Here is a 26,744-nt window from a genome sequence, read left to right on the forward strand (position 1 = left end):
CTTCTCTTATATCCTACACGCTCCCCCTCTCTCTCTCTCTCATATGGTGGTTTACGCAAGTAAGTAAGCAGTGAATAAATATTGGATCTATCAATTCCATTGGCTTTAATGTTCTCTGGAATTCTAATGGATATATATTTTTAGCCAATATTTTTCCCTATCTTCATGTGATGTTTGACATGTCCATGTTCTTTTAGATAAGGAGTAATACTCACACAAAGCATGTTCATATCCAGCAAGAAGTAGACATTTTCTTCTTAGCCTTGAATTTCCATTATTTTTGCTTTAGTTATGAATGTTAGAATTTTTTGCCGTCTTTATCATTTTGTAGTACAGGAACAATTGACTTTTGTAGTGTAGACGATTTATTGGTTGTTAATTATGTCATTCAATAAAACAAAAAGTTATTGGTTAAAAACTATGTCTATAGTTTCAATGGTAGCACGTCTTACTATTTTATTTAAATTTTTTATTTATTTTATTTAAATTTTTTATTTATTTTATTTATAATTTTTTATATATTTGAGATTTTTTCATGTAGATTTATCTCGAGGTCCACAAAAGTTGTTTTTTCTATTTTTATTCACACATATTATACTATATTATTTTCTTCATATTTCAATTAAAATATTTTTCTATTTAGTGAGTGATTGATGTATGATAAAAATGTAGATTTCTATCTTATTTGAATCTCTTTCATATATTTGAAATAATTAATGTTCTTTGCTTTTAATTTTTAAATAAATTTTTAATATTTTATTTCCAGTCTCTTTAAATTTTTTATGTGGTTAATTTTATTTTTTGGGATAAATGGGTTTTATATGAAAAAATAGAAGTTATTTTTATTTTTTTATATATTTTTAGTGTCATTCGTGGGCACTAATCTCGAAGGTAACATTTAATATATTTTATAGAATTTTATTTTAATACAATATTTTATGTTTCTCTAACATTTAGTTTATATTTCTCTATTAGTTAATTTATATTTCTCTAATATTTAGTTTATATTTCCCTAATAGTTCATTTATAATAGGATAACTTTTTATTTTTTTGGATTTGTTTATGGTTTTCTTATTATTTTGTGCATTTTCATTATTAAATTGACAAATTATGACAATAGGTTGATAAGATATGTATTTTAATGTTTTATGGAATTTTATTTTTAATATAATATTTTATGTTTCCCAAATATTAAATTATATTTCCCTAATAGTTAATTTATATTATGATAGTTTTTTTTTATTTGGATTTGTTTATGGTTTTCTTATTATTTTGTGTGTTTCTATTATTAAATTGACAAGTCATGATAATTTTGTAATGTTTATTATGTGTAGGACTACCATCTTTGATATAATTATAGATTAGTGTCTTTTGATTTCTCTATTTTTTTTATATTTCTGTACACTGGTACTCCTTTTTAGTCTTATTAATTGTTCTAATTTTCATGTCTTCTTTCCATAAATGTTTCTCTCTCTCTCCCCGTATAGATAAACAAAGTTTACTTAAAAATGCACATTATGAATATAATTTTTAGCATATTTTAAAGTTGTCACATAATTTTTATTTTTATTTTTTCTAAAATTTTAAATAAATTGAAAGTAAAAACTTTATATATAACTTCACTCACATATGTGACCCTTGCTCTCGTCCAAACCGAGAGAACTTGCTCTTGTGCATCAATTATTGATCTACAGGCCCAGAGTGTTTCATTTTCATTTTCTATTTTACAAATTATTTTGTAGCATAATTTGAGGCACGCATACATCTAATAGGGGTACACTAGATAAAAATAACAAAATTATTTTTTATTATAAAAATTACCATAATACCCCTAAATTTTGTAGGAGCATTTTGATCATTTAATTTTATCATAAATATTTTTTTTTCATTTTTTATTTTGCTAGGTGTGACCCAATAAGAAGAGGGGATACCCAAAATTTCATTGAAAGTATTTTGAGGAAAAGATATTAAAACTCAAATAGTATTTTGACATGACAATGTGGCATGAGCAATCCTAGCCATCCATTTAGAGTGAAAATTTATTTTAGTAATTAGTTTTTTTAGCTCTCTTAGAAAAGCTAAAAATAAATAATTTAAGATTATTTAACTAAAAGTAATAATTATATAGATTAATAATATAATATTACTATAAAAAAAGAAAAAGCAAAATTTAGTACTTATATTGATAAATATAAAAAAGAAAAAGACTATTCCATATCTATTTTTCTTTTAAGAAGGAGTGATCCAATGCAATGGTTGTATTATACCCTAGATATGGTTAAAATGAGTTATCTTCAAAAACGAATCTAGACCGTTCATTTTGTGAATTTCAAGATCTTAGCCTTTATAAACTCAAAGTCATTTTTTTCTTTTTTAACATTGTTCATCTAATGATAGTAAAGCCATCCAAAAAATTGGAAATGCCTTTTAAGATCTAGACCTAAGCATCTCACTACAATGAATGCTCTATGTTAATTGGGCTAGAAAAATACTTTATAAGTTGTGTTTCAAATTTATTTATTTATTTTTCTTTTTCTTTTTTTGTGATTGTTCATTATAATGAAAAATAGTGCAAATTTCAAAATTTGGATAAAACATATGGCCATAAGATGGTTTTTAAGGTTGTTGCATCATATTATTATACAACGGTTGCATGAAAGCATTGCTCTCTTTTAATACTTACTGATAAGTAAATAATATATTTTGTAATGTAAGTGAAAACAATTTAATTTATATATTTTGACTTATTAAATGTACTCTCTCTCTATCTTAAATGCTTCTATATTTTTAGATTTTTCTCTCAAATTCTATGCAATTTTACATTATTTCAAATGCTTTATATTTTTATAATATAGATTTTTCTCTTAACAAGCTCTATTTGGCCATGAAATGTTTCTCTCTCTAATTTTTCTCCATACTTTAACTATTCAAATATATTCTCTTAATATGCTCTCTCTTCATAAGAGACAGAGAGAGAGAGGGGGAAAATATAATTAACTATAAAAACAAGTTATAAATGGAGTGACAATCATGTTTTCACGTTTGATGCAATATGTTTTTCTATTTTTTTTCCTAATTTTCAGAATAATATTTGCTTATAAGTACATATATATTTGCTAATAGGATTAAAAATGATTTTAGAGTAGGTTGCTAACATCTATTTATAAGTAAATAATAAATTTATTAATGTGACGAATACTAATTTGAGAGTAGGTTAGAGACTAATATAACAAATTATTTTCCAATAGGAGCCCGTATGTGAAGATGGATCCAACAAATTTCTCTTTCTTTCTATAACTCTCTCTATAATCGAATACGCCAATTTAAAAATTGAAATTTTAGTTTAGCAATTAACGTTCAGTACACGTGCAATGCATATGCATATTACTATCTCTATGTATCTATCATATATTAAGTGAAAGGGATACTCTATATTCATGTGCCTAGTTTTAAGTCTCGAAAAATCTCTCTCTCTCTCTTGATTTTTTAGTTTTGGAAGATCTTTCTCTATATTATGCTTTTCATTCACCTTAATGGATAGTAGGCTTTTATTTCTTATGTTCGAATCTGAAAATCTTTAGGTGCTTTTTTTTTTGAAAGCATATATAGCTTGCAAGGGGAAACCTTTGTTGGAAACCGGAAAGCAATAAGGAAGGTTGTATAAAAAAAAGTACAATTGATGCATGACTAGGAAATATTTATTTGTAAGGGACTGCTTTAGTGTGTTCTTTAGTCCATTTAGGGTTCAAGAAAGCCCAAAGAAAATGCATGGAAAGAAGCACTAGCTGAAACACATGGGTATTATTTTCATGTTTTATGTTTTGCAAAAAATAAACAGCTTTATTTATACCTTCTCAAAGTTTATCACTGTATTTGTGCATTCGGATGTACGAGTTGAAATGCAAATTATTTACTTGAATGAATATATATAATTTATATGTTGTGCATTGTCCAGTTTCTACTTTTTCTAGGTTCCATGTATTTTATTTGATACACTCTCCCATTGAGAGGGTTCTTCCTTTTAGGTTGTTATGTTTTAGTATTTGCCATTTTACTGTATATGCATTGTGTATGCTCGAACACTTATTTAAATTCACTCTCTCTTCCTCAATAATTGAATGATGCCTTTTAAATATATTATTTCAATAATAAAACTTTATTCAATTATAACTATATCAAATCACATTGTGTATACTACTAGTTTTGTTTAAAAGAAAATGTGTAAATGAGGCCAGGGTTTTTCAAAAAAAATAAAGCATCACTTCAAAACTTATTGAAAAATGTAATTCTAATGTTGGAACACCTTCAAATCAACCATCTCGACCTTGTGCATGACGACACCGTACTCATCATCGAAAATTGGTCACCTTTCTTTTCCAGTATCATTTATATATAAAATTTTGTGAACAATATCTACATTATTTTTGTGACATAATTCGTCGATGTTCAATAGATGCGAATTAGGAATGTGATAGTCTTTAGAAGTTATTGCTTTGTGTATGTAAAAATTATATTTGCGATTCAGGAATGGTTTATTGTTTATGAAGTCCCTTGCTTTATTATGTAATAATATTAATAAAATACATAGTATATGAGATATTGTTTTATGAGGTCAAGTTTAGTACATAATCTTATATTTTTACGAGGAGAATGGAATTTCATCAAATTAGTTCTGATATTCACCATTAAAATATCGGGACATTTATCAAAATGCACAATTTAGCATTTTCCCCTATGTCTTGATTACATGATTTTGAGTTGGGACAGCAGAAAAAGAGCAAAATATTAAATGACAAAAAAGTAATATGCTTTTTAATAAATATAAAATTGTTTCATGCGGGCTAGACCGCATTGGTCCATAAAGTGTAAAGCATCCATTTAAAGATGGATGCAAGTAGGTGTTCCATCTAAAACAATGGAAACTAATGGTCTACATAATTTCTTACTAGAATTATTATTTATAGTTTTTTATATTTTTTGTTCCCCCATATTCACGATCTCCATATTAGAGATTACATGTTTTTGAAAATCAAGTCTTAAAAGCCATTTCAAAAATAGATTTATTAAGAGGCCCGCATTTCTACATATGCGGGCTTGGCCGCATAGAAATCGGGTCCTTAATAAATTTCCCTTTTGACATTTACCATTTATTTATTTTGATTTTAAGGTACGCCACAGGGTATTTTGGGCCTTTGGCCTTCCATCAAAATAAAAAATACTTAAAAAAAAAAATACTCATTTAGAATTTTGATTTTCAAAAGCAATATCTCACTCTAATATCTTGTGGGAGGGATATTAGCATTTTTTAACACTAGTATCCTGTGGAATAAGTCTACCCATGAGATATCTGTGTTTTCTAGCAATAAACACTAGCATTTCACCAAGTCATCTACATTATAATAGTATTTGCAAAATATCAAAATATGGTAGTTTCACATAGTGACAATGGAGCCCTCCTGTGAAACCTTGTTGTGCATTCTTGATGCACATGTATCTAATGTAATAGGTACTCAGGCCCAATATCAACGACCTAATGGGTCGTTCGGGTCGCTTGATACGAAAATTCAGGGTATTTTTTTTTAAAAAAATATATGTCATTACTTAGTAATTTTGGATACTGGACCCCACAAAAGTATGAACAACCATGTATAATAAATAAAGACCATATATATTATGTTCCTGCGGCAACATATACTGTACACTTAAACCTCCTGCCTTTTTCCTTTTTTTTTTTTTTTATATCCAAAATTATGGGATCTATTTAATAAATTTATCAGATAATTATTTTCATGAAAAAAAAAATATATTTTGGGTTTTGAGCACCTATATCTTGCCCTCAAAAAATTGTAAAGTTTGTGTTCAATCTTGAAACGTTATTTCTTTATGGGGGGTATAAGGAGATCTATTTAAATTTATTCCCTTTGATTTTTGTCTATTAGGTCCAAAAATTATCTCTAACAGCCGATACATACCATAGTTAGCAAGTCGAGGATTTTTAATAAATCGGCTTACTTTAAAATCGAGAAAAAATCGTTTTTTTTTTAAAAAGTCGAATGAAAAAATCGGATAAAAAATACAGATCGACAAAAATACTATATGTCAAGATATCGCCATACATCAGACTAGGCTAAAAAATTCGGAGTAAGAAAATCGGATAAATATATATATAATTTGCATTATAGTTTTCTACCATATTAGCTCAATAGTAATCCCAATAACATAAAATAGAATGGTAGCTTAACAATAATCCCAATAATGTTTTCGTGTACAAGTACAATGTGATCCTTAGAGTATATAATTTTTGCTGTCCTCATTTATGTGAAATGAGTAATATCAAAAGCTCCTGCCCTCTCATACAATGTATTAAATAAACTTAAAACAGGGCTCGGCAGGGAAACCATTGATCTTTATTGCTCTGTATCGAGGGTGAGAAATAAACCTTAACCAGGATAGGGCAGATTTTGGATAATTGTTTTATAGAGAAAAAAAAATCATCAGTTCCGACAAGATTTGGAAATGCAAAAAGAGATGGTGGGTCTGATTTTAGAGAGAAATAAACCCTAATCAATGCTCTGTTTGTAGTGATTTGGGTATTTTTTAGGCTAAGGCAAGATTTGTAAAGGCAATAAGAGAAGGTGGAGCTAATTTTAGAGAGACAAAAAGAAGAGGTGATTTTTTTTCTTTTGTAATATGTAATTTTTTGTTTTTAAAAATAAAACCATTTTATCTTTTCTTTGACTGATGCTTGATAAACCATTGAACCTAGTAGACCCAAAAGGGCTAGTAGCATTTGATCAATGCAAACAAACATTACATGGAATTAAATTGCCAATTGAAGCTCCGTGTTTACAATTATGAGAACAACACCATCTTCCCCATCCCTCCCATGAAAATAGAGATTTAGAGCACCCAAGCTTCCTGCCCCTCCTGAACGCTTTTTTTATAATTATCATCTAATTGGGATCAAAATTCAAAATAAAATAATATGCATCCATAGGCGCTCCATGAATCAATCGGCCTCATAAGTACTTCTCCCAACCACATAAGTACTTCTCCCAAAGGTTAAAAAATAATATCATTTTTTCACAGAGATTCGAGAGAGAGAAACATGGCCATTTTTATTCTTTTAAGTTTTTATCTGTAAAATGAAGAAAAAGATTGTGGTTACATGGAGGTTTTCTATGTAAGTCGCATGTTTCAAAAGCTTGCAGTTAAATGGAGGTTTTCTCTAGAGTTGCATGTTTCAAAAGCTCGTGGTTCTAGAGAGAGAAACATGGCTTTTTTTATTTTATTTTTTATTTTATTTTATGAAATCAGCAAAAAAATGAACGGTTTTTTTAGCCCCTTTTATTCGTTCTCCAAAAAAGTACTTTTTTAACGTTATTATGAAAAAAAACGTGTTTTTTTCATGAACCTTTTTTAAAAACGCCGTTTTTAATGTTTTTAAAAAAATCTCCGATTTTTTTTTTTAAAATCGGCGATTAATTATCGATTTGCTGACTATGCTACGTACTCACCTTCAGGGAGCAAATTCCCAATATGCTATTACTAGCGTTCAAAAAGCCGGTCGAGTAGTTTATTCTCAGGCGAGTTACTTGGGCTCGGGCCCTTGCCGATCCCTTGTTATGAGCAAATTCACAATATGCTATTACTAGCGTTCAAAAAGCCGGTCGAGTAGTTTATTCTCAAGCGAGTTACTCGGGCTCGGGCCCTTGCCAATCCCTTGTTATCTTGAGCATAGTTAGCAAATCAGCGATTTTTTGAAAAAAGTTAACAACGGCTTTTTTTTAAAAAAGTTCATTAAAAAAACGCGTTCTTTTTGTTATAATAACTTTAAAAACGTATTTTTTTAGAGAACGAATAAAATGGGCTCAAAAAAACGTTCATTCTCTAACTAATTTCACATAAAAAATCCAAAAAAATAAAAACAATCATGTTTCTCTTTCTAAAACCACAAGCTTTTGAAACATGCAACTTACAGAGAAAACCCCCATTTAACCACAATCTTTTTCCTGATTTTACATAGAAAAACTGAAAAGAATAAAAAGGGCCATGTTTCTCTCTCTAAAATCTCTGTGAAAAAATGATCTTATTTTTTAACCTTTGGGAGAAGTACTTATGTGGCTGATTGATACATAGAGCGTCTACAAATGCATATTATTTTTTTCTGAATTTTGATCCAAATGAGATAATAATTATAAAAAGAACGTTCATGAGAAACAAGAAGCTTAGATGTTCTAAAGCTCTATATTCATAGGAGGGATGGGGAAGACGGTGTTATTATCATAATTGTAAACACGGAGCTCTATTTTCATGGGAGGGATGGGGAAGACGGTGTTATTCTCATAATTGTAAATACGGAGCATAATTGTAAATACGGAGCTCAATTGGCAGTTTAATTCCCTTTTGGGTCTTCTAGGTTTAATGGTCTATCAAGCACTTGTCATAAAAAAAAAGAAAAATAGTCATATTTTAAGAAAAAAAAGTATATATTACAAAAGAAAAAAAAATCACTTCTTATTTTTCTCTCTCTAAAATCAACTCCACCATCTCTTATTGCCTTTACAAATCTTGCCCTAGCCTAAAAATACCCAAATCACTACACGCAGAGTATTGATTAGGGTTTCTTTCTCTCTAAAAATATCTCTAAAATCAGATCCACCATCTCTTTTTGCTTTTTCAAATCTCGTCCGAGTTGATGATTTATCTTTTTTTATAAAACAATGATCCAAATTTTTCCCTATCCTGATTAAGGTTTATTTCTCACCCTCGATATAGAGCAACAAAGATCAATGGTTTCTTTGCCTGAACCCTGTTTTAAGTTTCTAAGCCTAGTTTTAAGTTTCTTTAATACATTGTATTTAATACATTGTATGAGAGGGCTGGAGCTTTTTATATTACTCATTTCACATAAATAAGGACAACAAAAATTATATACTCTAAGGATCATAGTGTACTTGTACACGAAAACATTATTGGGATTATTGTTAAGCTACCATTCTATTTAATGTTATTGGGATTATTATTGAGCTACTATGATATAAAACTATAATACAAATTATTCATATATTTATCCGATTTGTTGACTTCGAATTTTTTCGCCTAGTCATATGTATTGGCGATATATTTACATGTAGTATTTTTGTCGATCTGTATTTTTTATCCGATTTTTTCATTCGACTTTTTAAAATGAAAACTACTTTTTCTCGATTTTGAGGTAAGCCGATTTATTGAAAGTCCCCAATTTGCTAACTATGATCCTGAGTTGGAGGTCTAAGTCGAGAATCTTAACATTTTTTAAAAAGTATAAACAATATATATATATATATATATATATATATATATATATATATATATATATATATATAATATGTTTATTTATGTTTTTTATCATTTTGGCAAATACTGGAAAATATTTTGGCCATGAGGATTTATTTTTATATTTTCTCATATTTTTTGGAAAAAAATTGAAAATACCCTAAGTTAGGAACTCATTTTTTAAAAAATTAATTTTCACTGCATTTTTAACCACAATTAGTTGTATCTTTTAAAATTGGAAAAAGTTTATATAAGGATGCAACCTTATAAAGTAGAACTACGGATGCACCTCAAAAATCCATCAAAAAGATAGTTTTAATGTTGAAAAACTGTTTGATTGATCATCTCGACATCGATATGTTTGACCATGAAAAATAAAAAGATTTTAAGTCTAAAAAATAGTACATTTTACAACATATTATCTACACCGTCCATTTTCAAGATTTTCGTATGTTTATAGATCTACTTTATTTTAACCATTTTTGAAATTTAAAATTTTATAATTAGATATAAAAATAGATTTTGAGATAATCCCAAGAACATTTTACATCAAAATTGTATACCATGATAAAATTTGAAAGTGCACCTTACCTCTACTCTACAGTTACGGATGCATTCGTATGGCAACTACACCCTTTAAAAATTTACTTTGAATGTGTTTTTTCTATTTTTTGAAATAAATTTTCAAAATTTTTAGCTTTCAAATTATTATTATTATTTTATCTTTACATTCATGATCTCCATGTTATAAACTATATACACGCTAAAAATTAAGATCAAATTATATTGAAAGAATATATTTATTGCCATGCCCCGCATTTCTACAATATGGCTGGCCCCATAGAAACACATAGTAAAATACTAAAATGTAAAGGCACATCCACGCTACAATCGTGTCAAGCACGGCTTCAGTTGATGTATGCAACCCGAATAATGTAATTCTCACGAGTACAATAACTGATACTCGTGCCACGGATCCACTCTCCATACATGTCTTTGGGCGATGGGGAGCGTCTTTAGAAGATAAGTGAAATCCGCCGCTCAAGAAATTCCATGGACGGTGGATGTTGGGTGTGCACACTGTACTTCTCTTATGTGCAGTGTGTTTTCCCTCGATGATTTTCCCGCAAGGTGCAGGGATATTTTGGTCATCTTACCCCCCTATATAATGGGACTTCACGTACAACGAATTGGCGGCAAAGTGATATCTGAAAAATTTTCTCTCTCTAAATGCTTTCTCGCTCTAGCGGTCCTGCGTTACACCGTAAGATACTTATATTACCATCGAGCAAATGTGGAAACCCTAATGCCAGAAAATCTGCAGATAATGATTTATGCGACATTCAGGTTTGAGAATATTTCCAAAATATTGGCTCTGTCTCTCTTTTCGATTATAAATCTCTCTCTCTTGCTCTTATTTCCTATGTGTTTTGTTATGCTAGATTACCCTGTTTTCTCGTTGTTGCAGATGAATATTTGCCTGTTGCTGCAACTTTAAAGTGGAGAAAGTGGGTCGAAATTAATTTTATTGCTGAGGTTTTTACTCCAGAAATTCCCACTTAATTCCCTTTTTTAATGCCTCAATATCTTGACTTTTTCCTTTTTTTTTTGTCTCAGTTCAAGATATTTGATCATTCCTCACCAGGTTCATCGGGCTCTTTAATCTCCTCCAAAGAAGGTAAAAAACGATTTCTCACAACAAAAGAAGTAAATTACCAGGTATATACATATCCGCATTATCATTGCAAATTCATTTCAAATATTACAAGAATTCTTGTAATGTACACAGAATACAGAAATAACATGTATTACAGTGCAGCAAAGGAAAAAGAGAATTATTGTATTATAATTTTTTGTTGACTTGTTTACCATTTGGAATCATTCATTTTACTGTATCTTTATTTTTGATAGGGTGTTTGCCATGCCTCTGTACAAGCGAACACCCTTTCCTCTTCGCTCCCCACCGCAAGGTTTAATGCCCAATGATAGCATATTTATAATCCGTTTCACAAACGAGATATTTATGAACTATGAGTATCCTTTATATTGTGCTGTACATTTTATTTTGATTAAATTTGCCCTCTAGATCATATATCTTCAGTAGTTTTACACTTAATGCTTATTGCATGCCAACAAGGCGTCACATATCTACACATGCATGTACCTAAGTTTTTTACATGTAAATGTATGAAATACATATGCATGTGCATGCATTCGTACACATGTTGATATTAAAATTTACAGGGCATGTCTCCAAGTGCGATTGAATGCATTGCTGCATATGTGTGTTATCTTTATCCACTATGTTTTTTCCTTAGTTTGTGTCTCAGTGCATATTTGAAGCGAATTAATCTTTATCGGCAAAGAGTATGGACCTGTAAGATCACAGGGAAATCAGGACTAACTTATGAAGAAGCCTTGGTCAGTGAGCAGCATGCCTCTAATGAAGCTCAAAAGTTCCCTGAAGAACTTGTGATCCCTGTGCTACACATGGTTCAATTCAGTGAGTTATTTAGGATCTTTTACCTCATGCTTTCTTATGGGTAAATTGTTCTTTACTAAGTATTTATGGATAATTAATATGATCATATTTCATCACAATAGAGAAAAAAAATTGAACCTAGTTTTGGAATGCTACCCAAAACATGCTTTCACTTCAGAATGATGGTTACATTGAACTCCTATTTTCCATCCTAGGTTATTATTTTATTTGTGGTTCATGCGCTGATTGATATAACACCCTACAGGTCAAATACCCAGGTACATGAATTGCTATGTTCTTAAGAAAACATTTAAACACAGATGTCATAATATACTGCTAAATCTGTCAAGAATTTTATGGGGCTATATAATGGGTTGATGTAGCTTTTCCACAGAAGCTTTTTGTGATACATACTATAAGAGTGTTTCAGATCTGATGATACCATTAATTGAATTTTGAAATATGTTGGTGTCTTTTCTATTTGGAGTTTGAGTTCAGGTAGAGATTGCGAAAATATGAGAGAGCTATCGGCTTGCCATGTGCTAGGACCAATACAATGAGCTTTGAAGTTCAAGAGAAAATAGAAACAAAGGAAAATGTGTCTATTTTACACTGAAACCGACTTTACTATATATGTGTAATTGTGCATTGCTGATAATTGAGTCCAGAGGTGTTGATCGCACCATTGATGAGTCAATGATCATATGCATTAAATTGACTATATTGGCCTGTAATATGACTAGTTTTAAATCAAAATCAATTGGAAATTGGAATGTATACTTTACGTAATGTTTGACCTTTTTCTATCTATATTTGGATCAAGAATTCAGTTACAATTCCAAACTGCAAAAACCTTGTTTGCAATTTTGCAAAATATTTTTCCTTATATCAAATTCAAAATTTATTCTTGTAAGGGTGATATGCGTTTGAAACTTGTTTCACAAATTTGTGTTTCAAACAAGCTGAAAGAATTCATTAATTCAAATCTCGAACTTTTTTTTTTTAATTTTTAATTTTTATTTTTTTATGTTTCAGCAATGGGATGTGTCGTTGGGATATACTATTGCAATTGTCAACATCTTAACTTGACACTCATCCATTTTGATGTTTATGTGCAATATAGGTATGGAGCATGTATATTTGGTCAGATGCTTCCCAAATATCCAAAATTTTCACTTGTGCTGTAGCTATGTTTCCCATGTGTAATTGATGGAACTACGGTTCCTTTTATGTTATTTGAATTCCTGTCTTGCCAATATTGTGTACTTGGTAGCGGAGATCTGAGCACTAGGTAGCGGAGATCTGAGCACTAGGTAGCTGAGCTTTGAATAATTGGATGATTGTGGATGGTTTTATATATAGATGGAACTACGGTTCCTTTTATGTTATTTGAATTCCTGTCTTGCCAATATTGTGTACTTGGTAGCGGAGATCTGAGCACTAGGTAGCGGAGATCTGAGCACTAGGTAGCTGAGCTTTGAATAATTGGATGATTGTGGATGGTTTTATATATATATATTTTTAATTTTAGAAAATTTGTTATTTGAGATTTTATTTTCTTTATGGTTATTTTTGTATTTATTTGTTGTAGAGATTTAAGGGGTATAAAGTTTATGTAATTTAGAGTTTTAGGTTACTTGTTTTGTTTTTGGAAAGCTTATCATATGGTTAGAGATATCGGAGGAGGTAGTGCGTGAGGATAAGGAGAAGCCAAGTTGGTTATTTCCTAAATCTAGGGAGATATTATTTGGTAGAGATTTTAGGGAGATTTACTTAAGAAGACATGGAGAAATAGAGATTCACGAGAGAGAGAGAGAGAGAGAGAGAGAGAGAGAGAGAGAGAGAGAGAGAGAGAGAGAGAGTTATTTTTATTTGTAGGTTTTTATTTATTTATTCTTTTGAGTGTATTTAAAGGAAAGGTGTCCCTTATTTATAAAGAGATTATTGGTGAATGAGTAAAGAGTTTGATCTTGTGAAAAATCTTGGGGTGGACTTCCTTGCAGACCCAAAGAGAGGATCATCATATAGCTTTTTCCCAATTAATTGGGGTTGGCTACACGAATCCTGATCTGTCATTCTATTCTATTTAAGGCTATACCTTCAGTGAGGCTATAAGTCCCTCATATCTTTTCTGACAACTACCAACCACGTCCTTTTGGGCCTACCCCTTGCCCTTTTCAATCTTTCCACTTGAACTAACTCGCACCTCCTAACAGGTGCTGGACTGGGTCGATGCCACACATGGCTAGCCCACTTAAGTCTACTCTCTCTTATCTTATTGCCTGTTGGAGCCACACTTGAACTTTCAAAGAAAAAAAACATCTCTGAAAATCCTTTTTATTTTATTTTTATTTTCCTGTTATTATTTCTCCCTGCATCATTTTAGCTATTGTCTTCTGTGAGTACAAGTATAGAAGCTTTCATACAATTATCAGTTAAGAATATTTGCATGGATGCCATTCTTGAAATGAAATTACCCTTTGTCTGTTGGACAGCCAAGGGATGGTTAGGGTTATCTCTCTAGTTTATTCCCTGTGAAAATTTTCCTGGCATATGAAAGCAGAATGTCTTAATTCACAGACAACTTTAGTCAAATCTGCCTTTTTTGTTGGCATTTAGCTACCCTAAACTGAGGGGAAGGTTGAGTTGGAGATACACCGATAATCAAAGCTACTGAAGTAGGTTGAGAACTCCTTAACTCAAGCCATCACAGCCTAAGTATGTCCTATCCTATCTACTGGCTCAAGAATTATCAATAGTAAATTAATCCTTTTATCTTTACACAGTCTCCTCTGGAAAAGAAGAACAGGAATCAAAGGTGTATGCCTTTGCATGCCATTAGAAGTAAGAATAAGAATATTTTGGATATGTGCCAATATTACATCTGATCACAGACCCTATCAAATTTCCCAATGAAGCCTTTTCTGAGAATGTACATGTAAAAGAAATGATGAATGCATGAACAACAGAAATTACAGAAAATACATCGACCAGAATGTTTTTCTTAGTTGCTGTCTGAATTCCAAAGGAGACTCATCTTGGTTAAGTGTTATTTTTGTATTCTATTCTTATAAGAATTTATTTAATGATCAAATGCATTATACATACCCTCATTTACTTTCAGGCACTCTTAAGCAGAATGATTTGGTGTCCACAATATATAGGAGCTTGCAGTGGTGCTTTGCAGAAGGCGAAGAGACATATGGAAGTTTTGAGAACTCTATGTGTCCATGTAAAATTTTGAGGGTTTTAGAGAAGGCTGATGGGAAGGATGGTCCCCAGTATGAAGTGGGGTGGCTGGATAAAAGCAAGAATGTGGCCTCAATATCCATTGTGAATGCTGAGTCATTGACTAGGAAGAAACTTCCATTCACTAGAGAGATGCTGAAGTCATTCATGAGAGAGTCAACTTCAAAGACTTCACCATGGGTGGTCCATGATATTCTGGCACAGAAGCATGGGATCTCACGTGAACCCCCCAAGGAGATTCTGGAGAAGATTGGGAAGAATACCAAAATGGTAAGTTTTTTTCTGTGAAATTTGATCAGTTTCCCTGTGTTCGTGGCATTGTCAACTCAAAAGGTTGCTATTTTGTATTCGAGCTTACTGAAATTGATTAGTGTTCTTTTCTCAAATTGACGGTGGCAATAAACAAAGGCATTCTATATTTGGATTAAAATGAATGGGTCAGTCGATTAATTTGTTTGGATGTTAATCTTCTCTTTTAATCAAGAAAAGTACGTTTGTAGTTCGCAACTGCCAAAAACTGCACAAGACTCCTTTAAATTAGTGAACTGTACAGTTCAGTTAGTCTGGAGCCTTCCATACTGCCCGCGGTGAACTCAATGCTTCACAACCAAATCACTTGTTCAAATGAAAATGCTGTCTATTTGAAATACATTAAAACCCATTATTTGAAACACATTAAATACATTAAAACCCATTATTTTCTACATCATCATCATCTTCATCCTAGCCTTATCCCAACTATTTTGGGGTTAGATATAGGAATCTTGTTTTGCCATTTCGCTCTATCAAGGGCCTTACCCTTAGTCAGGCCACTACTATCTTAGTTTTCTACCTATACTAGCAAATCTTTTCCAAATAATTTAAAGCATTTAATTTAACCACTAGTATCTGACTTTTGGAATCAATGATAAATTCTCAAGTGTTTTTCCTTGCAAAACACTGGTGGACAACTTGTGTCCCCATAGTTGAGTGGCATTGACCATAGAACGATTAAAATTTAAAATCATAATAATAGGAATTTGCGTTGCACAAAGAAATTGTATTTTGATTATAGTCGGATAAAATATCACTAAAGATGTTTATATTTCTGGAACTATTTCATTTGCCTATGTATGACTATTAAGAGGTTGGCTATGTAGAATTCTAAACTATAAATTCAAAAATTTATCTTCTTTTATTTTGTTAGTGGATGGATATTTTACTTACAAAACATTACAAAAAATTAAACCTACTACAATCTAGGATCTTTGTAACTTACTGACAAATATACTTTATTCAATGCTAAATACCGACTAACAATTTTAGGAAGCAGAAAATAAGAAAATAATACCAAAAATAAATTAAATAACTAAGGGAAAACTTACTGGGCTTTTGCCTAGGGTTACCCCCTTAGGGCTTATCAGTAGGGGTCGCAAGAGGTTGGATCGGTTTCGGGTTCAGCCTTGGATTTGGACTCGGACCTGAAAATTAGGGGTGGCAATGGGCCGGGTGGCCCGGCCCTGAAAAACTAGGGCATAGGCCACAAAATTTGACCCGAGGGTCAGCCCTCAAGGGAAAAAGGCTGAGCTATGGCCAGGCTAGGTCTGGCCCAGCCCAGTCCCCGCTCTTTGCCAATCCTACTGAAAATATACTGTGGTGGGACCCTAAATTGGAGCCAACCCAAAAATCAAAATGTCTACCTATTTAAATATATTCCATAAATATGTTAAATATATATGCATTATTTAAAGGGTGTGATTTGTATAGAGCCGAGGCTTTACGCAATCAAAGTAGAGGGCACCTTCAAATAGTGTTGTGCAATGTGGTTTCAATACTAGAAATCTTTGTGATAGCCTTAAAATATATTTTCATCTCCAATTATAAAATTTAAAGCTTAAAAAATAGTGTAGATCGAGAAAATCTATGAAAACTTGAAAATCTTGAAAATTGACGGTCCAAAAATTCATTACAAGATGCACTATTTCCAAAACTTGAAATCCATTTTTTTCTCATGTCCATGCATCGTGATATTGAGATGATCAATTTGAGGATATTTGGGCATCAAAACAACCTCTTCTAGTGAAATTTTTCAGGTGTGCTTTAATTTGATTATTTAGAGCCTTGGCTCTATATAAACTTTTTCCTTATATAAATATTCTAACTATATATATATTTGAAATAAATTAATAAAATTTGGGCTGGGTCTACATGAACTTGAATGGTATTCGGGTCCAAGATTTGGACCTTGACCCGACCTGCCAAGTCCATATTTTGGATCCTTACCCGAACCTGGGTAGGGTCTATTCGTCGGGTCTCGGGTTGGGTCTGAATCCATTGCCACCCCTACTTAGCGCACCCCGTACCCGATCACTTGACAGATGGCTAAAGGGATAATCAAGAATTAACAAATAATAGAAAACTTGGTCAAAGATAATCTAGATCCCTAGAATATCTTAAAAAACAACCCCTTAGTTAAAAATTACATAAATACCATTTTGGGGTTTTTTTATGCCATTTAAAATCATTTTAAAATTTTGAAAAAACCTAAAAACACAAATTATTTGAAAAGAATATTTTTGGAGTTCCAAAAAAAATTTAACATCACACAAAAAACTTTAGAAGTGGATTAGTACCATATAGGTAAAAAACAAGTGACTATCAGGGCACTCCACCTATGCCATGATCCATTATCCACTACTTTATTCTCAAACCAACCCAATGGGATCCATGACCTACAGTCATGTGTATGGGCCCAGGATTGGCTCGTCAAAGCTGGCCAATAAACAGTGGAACTATTGTCTTAGTATGTTTATTAGAGGTTCCCCTCTCAAGAGCAAGTCACATGCACGTATTACTATAATGCAAGGGGGCTCTCTCTGTGCACATGTACATATGTCCCTCTATATAGGGTTGCTTCTCAAAATGCTGCCATGATATGTATAATAGCATGTGGAGGTTTTGTTGAGGATTTGACCCTTGCTCTCACAAGCCTTTATCTGCACATCAGCGACTACACAGCTCTCATAGCCTTCAAACAATGACCCTGAGTATCTTTTCAACCTCAACAAGGGATGACCCTCTACAGACTATCAATAGTAGTACAACATGCCCAAGGGTAAGGGTTTTGGACATGACCGGGCTATAGTCCGCCTAATCCTAGGTCAGTCAGTCACATTACACTCCCACAGTAGTGTATATTCACAATGATTTATTATGTTTACATGCTCTCAAGGCCTTTAAAGGCCACAAACCCCAACACGTATTGTACCTCTTTTATGAACCCTCCTAAACAACAATGTTGTTCATGATTCATGTCTATTTGACCTACATATAATCAACATAATTACTGGTCTTATTTGACTGAATTCTAATCAGAATTCTTGTTACAGTTCACTGATCTTTTCCTACATGGGCTACTGGTTAGACATTAACTTGCAACTAAGTGTTTTCGTCTCCAATCTTAGGACATGTTTATAAATTTTTGAATAGTAGCTTCATCTAATGATCGCTAGTGTGTTTCATGACCAGGAGAATGGGCATGGAAATAGTGGTGCAAAGAAGAGACCAAATATTGAAAATGGGGAAACAGAAGATTTGGCAAACAAAAGGAAGAGGAAGACAGGTCTATACTATTAAGTTTAAAATAGCTAATCCTGAGTTTATGTTCTAATAAAGTGTGACTTCATGCTTTCCTTATGTGTAGTTGAAGTGCATCATTCAATCAGCACTTGGATACTTTGCTGGCCCCTATCATACTATCTTAGCTCATGTCTGACAAGTTGACACTGGCCAGCCTTGTTGCCATTTGTCAAGTGTCAACCTCTGATGCTGAGTTCTTGTTGGTTTTCTCACTCTTCTCTTGACTTATCATTATGTCTTCTGAGTCAAACAGTAGTGTTTGATATTCATTTGTCGTCTGTGTGTGCATACATTTGTGTATTCTTTTGCTCCTTCATGTTTTCATTCGCTTGCATGGTTTTGGTTTCAATTTAACTAGAACATGTGGTTGTGTTCCATGATACTTTCAAAAAATCTATTTGCTTTCTGCCTAAAGCTACCTGAGCATAGAGTTTGAAGGCTGCATGCTTTATAAAGTACTTTGATGGAAAAGTAGTGTACCAACAGACTATTTACTCTAGATCCTTTGTTTCTAGATTAATTTTATGGGAAAATATTTTATCCTCCCAAAGGCAGACTGCTCCTCTGATATGGCCTTTGCATTTTGGGCATCTTAGGGGCATTTGTTTTTTTTTTGAAACTGGTAGACTTGTTAAATAGAAAGAAAAATTACAGAAGCACATGGAGTGTTAAGATAGCATCTCACAAATTGGGTGCCCAGAGTACAAGGGGGGAGGGTATTAGAAAAACACAACAGAAGAAATAATTAGAGAAAACAATTAAAAGAAAGAATCCAAAGGGATCGACAAACATAATTTAGATGTGTAGAGGTATGAGCCAAAAGAGGTGGTGAGAGTCCTTAAAGTAGGGCGTGGCTGAGACAAAATAAGGGTGGGGCCAACGAGGCCCTATCTTGTTATGCCAGGGGCCAAAGATATCCAAGTGTTGGATTCGTTGCTGAGGTAACGACGAAGCACCGCCAGGATGCGGTTGAGCGCTAAGCTTCTGAGCTGTCCTTACGAGTATGAAATATCCCTTGGAGACTTGCCACTGGCTGCGAGAAGGATAAAGGAGGAGGGAGGTGGGGGAGGGATGGTTGAAATCCTGTTTCCAGAATAGGGGCAAGAGAGACGAGAGATGTAAAAAGAAATAAAGGAGGGGAGGGGTAGAATAGGGGTTTCAAGAGGGGGTAGAGAGAAAAAGGGGTGTGTGATAGGGCAGAGTGAGGAAGTTTTAAAGAGAAGAGGTGCAGCACTGAAGCAAGGGCTGGAAGAATAGAGAGGTAGAAGGGGTATAGCAACAAGTACAACCAAGGGGGGGGAGGGGGGGGGGGGGGGGGAGGGAGAGGGTGGGGAGAGGATATAACCTGGGAGCCCGAGATAAAAGGGGAGAGGGAGAGAAGTAAAGTGGCGGAAGTATTTTTTTTTTTCTTCTAGCGTTTCCTTTTCTCAACTTTTCTTTTTTCCTTTTTTTTTTGTTTCTTTTCTTTCCTTTTTTTTCTATTACAACCTTTGGGGCGGGGGAGCATCTTAGGGCTATTTGTTTTGGCCCAAAATTGGCATACACATTCTCTTGGATTCACTCAAGAACCCCATGAAGAAATTTTTGGGAAAAGAAGCACTGAAAAATGGTTTTTTTAAGCGCAGTGAGTGCAGGCTGTCTATTTCATGGGCTAATCTTGCCCTCTAAGAACCCAAAAACCATTGTTATTTTTTTTGTTTTAAATTTTTCATCTTGTTATCGTGCAATTTACAAAAGGTAGGGCCAAACCAATCCCCCTAGACCTTCAATCTTTCTTAAATTGGATGGCCTGTGTTCATGATTTCCTGTCTCCTTAAAAATATTTTCCCCTTTTTTCAAAATTTTCACTGTCAATTTGTATGCCATATTGGGGTCGAAACAAATGCCCATAAGGCCTCTCACAAGGAGGAGTTGGCACTGTAGCAGTTCGCCACAGATCTTTTCCCATTTGTCGTTGATTTGTAGCATGGTATGTGAACCTGCAACCTGGGCCATATGTCTAAAATTCTTTAGTTCTGTATCGTTTCCTATGGTCTCGTCAAATTTCTTATGTTGCAATTGTTTTTTTCGCATGAGTTACTGTTTCCATTTGTTTTTTCTTTCCAATCTGAAATAGTATAATAGAAGTGCTACTATTGCGTATGGGCATAATTATCATAGTCAAGTTTAGATTATGATTTTTGCAGAAGAGAAGGAACCATTGGTTGAACAGATTCAGTACCCAATCGATGATCTCTTGGTGAAGCTAGGTGATGATGATCCTGTATATACCCAGCGTCCTGTACCGGCCACGGATTTCCTTGTGCCAATGGATTGTGTTGGGGATCTTTTAATGGCTTGGGATTTCTTCTCTTCATTTAGCCATGTTCTACGCTTGTCCCAATTCTCTCTTGATGACTTTGAAAATGCAGTAGTTTACAAAGAAAGTGATTCAGACCTCATTGTAGAGGCTCATTCTTCCATTTTACGCATGCTCATTAAAGATGAAAGTGACTACTATACTTCTATACAGGAAAAGAAGAGGGACTTAAAGGTAACCATTTACTCCATTTTTACCTTCCTATGTACACTTGAATACAGAGGCCCTACAGGGTTGTAAGGTTTGTGAATCATGCAAATCAATAATTGGGTGCCTTGCTGTTTGCTTGCAGATCACGTCTAAGAATTGGACTGGTTATTTATGTGAATTCTTACAAATGGAAACTGTTTCTGGCTTTTCGGGTCAATTGACAAAAATTAGGGATGGTCATCACTTTATGCTTGATGTCAAGGTCAAATTAAACATCCTTTCTGAATTGGTTTATTGGGCTCTTATGACGGAGGCAATCAGAGGGCAATTGGATGAGTATATTGAGCAATGTCAGGCTATCATGTTGACTAAGCGGGAGGAAGAACTGGAGGACTTAAGGAAGAGAAAAGAGCAGCAACAGCAACAGAAAGAAGCAAGCTTGACCAAGGGCAGTGACACTAACAGCCTAGAGGCTTTGGATTCCAGGCAAAATGGGGATATCAAAGAGGTTCTGCAACCTGGGAAGTCCTCATGGCAGGAAATCGTGCCTCTTGAAAATGGGTGAGTCCTCTTTGTTGGGTTGAAAATGGTCATGCCTTCTTTTTGAAACATGGAATTGGGTATATCATTATGTAGTCGTATGAGCATTGAATGCATTGAAGATGCTCGTAAAAATATTCTTTCCTTTTACTTTTTCTGTTGGGGCAAGCAAGGCACTCTTACACGGTTACAGCCAGACATATACATCTTTACTGTCGGGATGATCCTGCACTTGATGTGCATACGACTCTCTTCTTCTGGGCTGTCCATCTGAATCTGGGATCCCATCAGTGACATTCTACTATTTGCCTTTCTGTGAATGCTTTCCTATAATATCTGATTGAACTTGAAACTTGAGAGAGTATAATGGTTTCCGTGAGAAGACATGATGATCAGAGTGCTACATGAACTAGTTTTGATATCAAGATGGGGCAATTAGCAAACCTTTGATGAGAGCAATACAACGCGAGAAGTAAGCTATTACTAATTAATGTTGACTATCAACCTTAAAAAAAATAACACAATATAGAGTCCATAAATGTACATTGTGGCTTGATACTGCAACTCATAAAGGTGAACACTGCATTGCTTATTGCTTTATCTGATTAGTTGTGGAACTCTTCGATTTTTGTAAAGTTCATGAAGTGATTACAACTCTCTCACTCACTCTCTCTCAGACACACACACTATGCTATGTATTATGAGAAAAGGTTTGGCGCATTAATTTGCAAAAGATCACACTTTCTTATCTTGCCTAGTTGCTTGCTTGAAATTGATCCAGAGTTTTCAAATAATTATGAACCGTTGGAACTCAATAACATTTTATGTGTTCCTTTATGCTTTATCCACAGAGGGAACAAACAGGCCACTTTGTTGTCAAGAAGGATAATGATGAAACAGAAATTAAATGCACAAATGCATGAAGCGAGAGAGAAAAAAAGGATACAGATGGAGGAGCGTAAGAGGCTGCGTGACAAAGGAAAGCAGGCAAGAGAAAAGAAACTAAAGGAGAAGAGGGTAGGTTGAAGAAATAAAACCCATTTGTTGGTTCATGATGAAGCCTGTGGCATTTCAGATGTTTCTGATGAAAATTAGCATGCACATAAAGGCACTTAACCCTGAATTATTTTGTATATTACACGATGAAAATTAGCATGCCCATAAAGGCACATAACCCTGAATTATTTTGTATATTACATGACATCTCAATCATATTTCATATATTACAGCAAGAGCACTTTAATCGAGAAATAGAGAAACGAATCATAAGAACCGGTGTGTTAGGCAAGGACAGAGACTACAATCGGTATTGGTTTTTCTGTCGAGATGGGAGGCTGTTTGTTGAGAGTGCGAATCACAACCAATGGGGTTTTTATTCTTCCAAGGAGGAGGTACACTTGGTTACTAACTTCAGCTTTGGGGCTCTGTGTATGTTTGTACATGTGTGGCATCTAGTGTTCTAATGATGAAGAATGCTCTCTCTCTCTCTCTCACACACACACACACACACACACACACACAGAAACACATGTATTCTACTGCCTTTCTCTATAAAATGTAAGCTATACTTTTCTTTCTTTTTTTCCTTTTGCAGTTAGATGGATTATTGCTATCCTTGAATCCAAAGGGTGATAGGGAAAGGGCTCTAAAAGGACAGGTTGAGAAACAATATAACAAGATATGGTGGGTACCTTTTCTGCATAAACTTTCCTTACTTTGCATGCATTTTGCATCTTATTTCACATTTATGCCATTTGTATCTCCATGTGCAAGCTACTTGGTATAGATCCTTGGTTGTGTGGAACTCCAAATTATCTTTCCGAAACACATTTTTATTGCACAGACAACTGATAATTTTTGAAAATGTTACCTGTATTAAGTAAGAGTAAAGGTGTTACAAGAGAAGGAGCATCCCTAACAGGGGTGCTCAGTAACAGTGACCCCTTATGGGGCCCAAAAAATGCTATACATCCAGTACAATACAATAAAAAAATAAGCAGGCAGAGGTGGGGCTCGATTGCTGTTAAAGGTGCTCAAAAGACCTGTAAGAATTCTGGTGAGTAGTACCTTCCTTTGTGAGGACATCTGCGACGGAATTGGCTTTCCTCCAGATGTATCTCCATACAACATGTGTATTAGTGCAAAGGTGGAAAATCTCATCGAATGTATGCACCAGTCTCCAGGGACAGGGGGAGGATTGTGAAGCCCAGACAAATCTTAATTTACCAAGATGAGATGTATTTCCCTTTCTCTTGACCAGAATATCGTGCTTTTCGGCAATAAATGTTTTTAAAAGTGATAAGCTACAAAATTTATGCCACTGTAGGTGTTCCCTGAGGTTGTTTTTCACCTTTTATCTTCTTTTTTCTTTTCTGAATGCGAATTTTCTTCTGGCCAAGGCCACACAATTCGAAATATCTATCAGTAAATGAACAGTTGAATTATGATGAAAAGGTGATTCTCTTTTGCATTAAAATATTAGCTTGAGGGAGAAACCTAGAGGAAGAAAACTGAAGTTGTTTCACATGATGCCAAGTGTAGGGACCATTTTAAGGTTATCAGCTGTATTAGACTGGGCAGATGCAAATAGATGAGCTCAAGGAGAATGGTGATGTTATCATCGTCTTCTTTAAATGCTATAATCTACTAAGGGACTGTCTAAGGTCAACTATAGAGTTCATAGACGTTGCTCACTTCCAATTTTAATGGCTTGTTGCTCCATAGATCAATTGGGGAACAAGAGGTTTAGAATGTAATATTCGTTTTTGGTAGATCGGGATCCATTACAAGATGGTTTTTTTGGATCTTTGGTAGGTGTGTGGGAATAACAGAGGTGATAATAGTGTTTTATCAGGGGGTTTGGATCTATATGATGGTTTCTTCTTAATTTTTTTCATGTGACGTTGATGCAGCCTATCCTTTTTGCTATGTTTCAGTGCTGGAATCCAGAAGAGATCCAAGGAGATTGCTCAACGCAATGACATGGACACTGCTGTTTTACGTCGCTCAATTCGTGTTCACGGGCCTCGAAAATGTGGTGCAACACTGCCCTTTTTTAACTATGGCAACAAGCTCAAAACTGACCTCTGATGAGGAACATCTCAGGTATACGAAGAAAGGTCTCCACAATGGTATCCCTCCCATGACTTAGAACTAACGCATCTCTTTTGTGCATATACATGATCCATCAATGGTATTTCATCCATATTTACCCAAACAAAAAAAAAAAGGATGTTTCATCCAAACCTGAATTCATTTTCTTTTTTGTTTTCTTTTGCGTAAGTTTCTTTTAAAGTGGACAGGTACATATTTGCCATGTCCGCTAACATGTTGTCCTTGATCTCCACAATGTTTGCATGTAGTCATTCTATCTCATTCTGCCTCATCAACACTTGATTTGGTGCATTTATGCCACATTCTCATGTCCAAAGTACAGTTACAAACTCATAACTGAAGTCTTCTTATCTTTGTTGACAAAAGTTTTGGTCTAGTTTGGGGTTTGGCTAAGCATCTCAGCCTACAAGCCTTGTCAAGTCAAAATATTGTAATTTTGTTTGGCTCAAGTTAAGTAGAGACCCAGATATATCAATGGCCAAAAATTCACCTGAAGCTTGTCAGAATCTTTGGAAGAGCTGGTATTCCGAAAATCAATTTTTTCTAATGTCTCAGATGACAACCCTGCCCTCTTTGAACTCTGTTTTACTTTTTGTGAATTTTTCAATGGCTACCCTATTTGTTCTAGTGCTCTTTCTGTTTTGTTTCTTTGTGTGCATGGGAGCTGTGATAATTCCATTGAGTTGGATCAACACCAGAATATCAACATCCATGGAGTTATTTAGAGTAAATAATTCGATTGAATCACACCACTCCTCTTTCTTGACTCCATAGTTTTTGTGTGTGAGAGAGAGAGAGAGTGGTGATGTTATAAGGGGAATTTAGGCTGCATAAAATGAACCAAGAAAACTCTTTCCTATTTGAAGCCTACTAACTTGCAGGATCTGTTTTTCTAAATTATAGCTAAATCATCTAAAGTATGCTCGAGTGTTCTTTCTGACAACCCCACGCCTATGATGGGGTTCTTCCTGGATATCGTTTGATCTGAGGATTTTTTGATCATTTTGATTTAACTTGACTCAAAAAATATTTTTAGCTCTTCTGAAGGTTCAGAGTCAATCTTGGGGTTTTGCTTTGGAGCATATATATATATAAAAGAAAAAATTGGGATTAGCCTACTAGCTCATATGAATATATGAGACCAACGGTTCAGATTGAATCTGGGTCGATCTGATGATCACGGATGTTCAGTAGTGTTTGAATTTTAATTTTTAATTTTTACAAATCCAAATCACTTGAAATTTTAGGCGTGTGTTTATAAAAAATAGATGAATCTTTAAAAAATATCAAAAAAAATATTTTATATGAAATAAATTGATCAAAATACTCCCAAAAAGTTTTAGGGGGTATTTGGTCATTTTTTTCATGAATATATTTTTTTTTATATTTTTATTAGGTGTGCCTTGATGAGAAGAATACACACCTAAAATTTCAAGTGATTTGGATTTGTAGAAAAAAAAAAAATTTCGAGCACTACTCGACATTTGTGACTATCAGATCGGTCCAATTCATTCTGAGCCGTTGGGCTCATGTGTTCATATGAGCTAGTGGTCTAATCCCAGCTTTTCTCTCTTTCTATATATATATATATATATATATATATATATGGATATGTGAAATGATATCATGTCACCAAGTCATTAAAATATAAAGAAACCATACTTCTAAAAAACCATGTTTGTGGTATTTATATGATCCAAAATTTTGCACTCTTTTTGTCTCAATAATCAATCTAAAAAAAATAAAATTAACTTGCATCTTATACATGGTCAAAATGAATCATCTCCAAGAATGAATCTGACTATTCATTAGGTGAATTTTATGATTTAGGCTTTTATGAATTCAAAATTATTATTATTATTTTTGAACATTATTAATCTAATGATAATAAAGTTATTTAAATAATTTGAAAAA

General features: G+C 33.6%; 1 protein-coding gene across 10 annotated transcripts; it reads left to right on the forward strand.

The window, feature by feature from the left end:
* On the forward strand, positions 1-25,333 carry LOC18448963 (uncharacterized). Of its 10 annotated transcripts, none has more exons than XM_088871464.1 (13): positions 1-59; positions 10,787-10,854; positions 10,936-11,037; positions 11,230-11,352; positions 11,649-11,821; positions 14,925-15,319; positions 18,557-18,650; positions 20,854-21,200; positions 21,319-21,737; positions 22,568-22,733; positions 22,946-23,107; positions 23,311-23,399; positions 24,653-25,333. In XM_088871464.1, exons 4-13 carry the CDS (start codon positions 11,240-11,242, stop codon positions 24,804-24,806), a joined length of 2,112 nt encoding a protein of 703 aa, XP_088727590.1. In that variant the 5' UTR covers positions 1-59; positions 10,787-10,854; positions 10,936-11,037; positions 11,230-11,239; the 3' UTR covers positions 24,807-25,333. The 10 variants fall into 10 exon arrangements, with proteins under 10 accessions (XP_088727590.1, XP_011628822.2, XP_020532133.2 ...); XM_011630520.3 differs by lacking the exon at positions 1-59 and adding an exon at positions 10,511-10,665; XM_020676474.2 differs by lacking the exon at positions 1-59 and adding an exon at positions 10,511-10,665 and having other exon boundaries at positions 10,936-10,996.
* The last annotated feature ends 1,411 nt before the right edge of the window (positions 25,334-26,744 follow it).

Source organism: Amborella trichopoda, chromosome 1, assembly GCF_054954075.1.
Source record: "Amborella trichopoda isolate Santa Cruz 75 chromosome 1, AtrichopodaSantaCruz75HAP2 v2.0, whole genome shotgun sequence".
Classification (NCBI taxonomy): domain Eukaryota; kingdom Viridiplantae; phylum Streptophyta; class Magnoliopsida; order Amborellales; family Amborellaceae; genus Amborella; species Amborella trichopoda.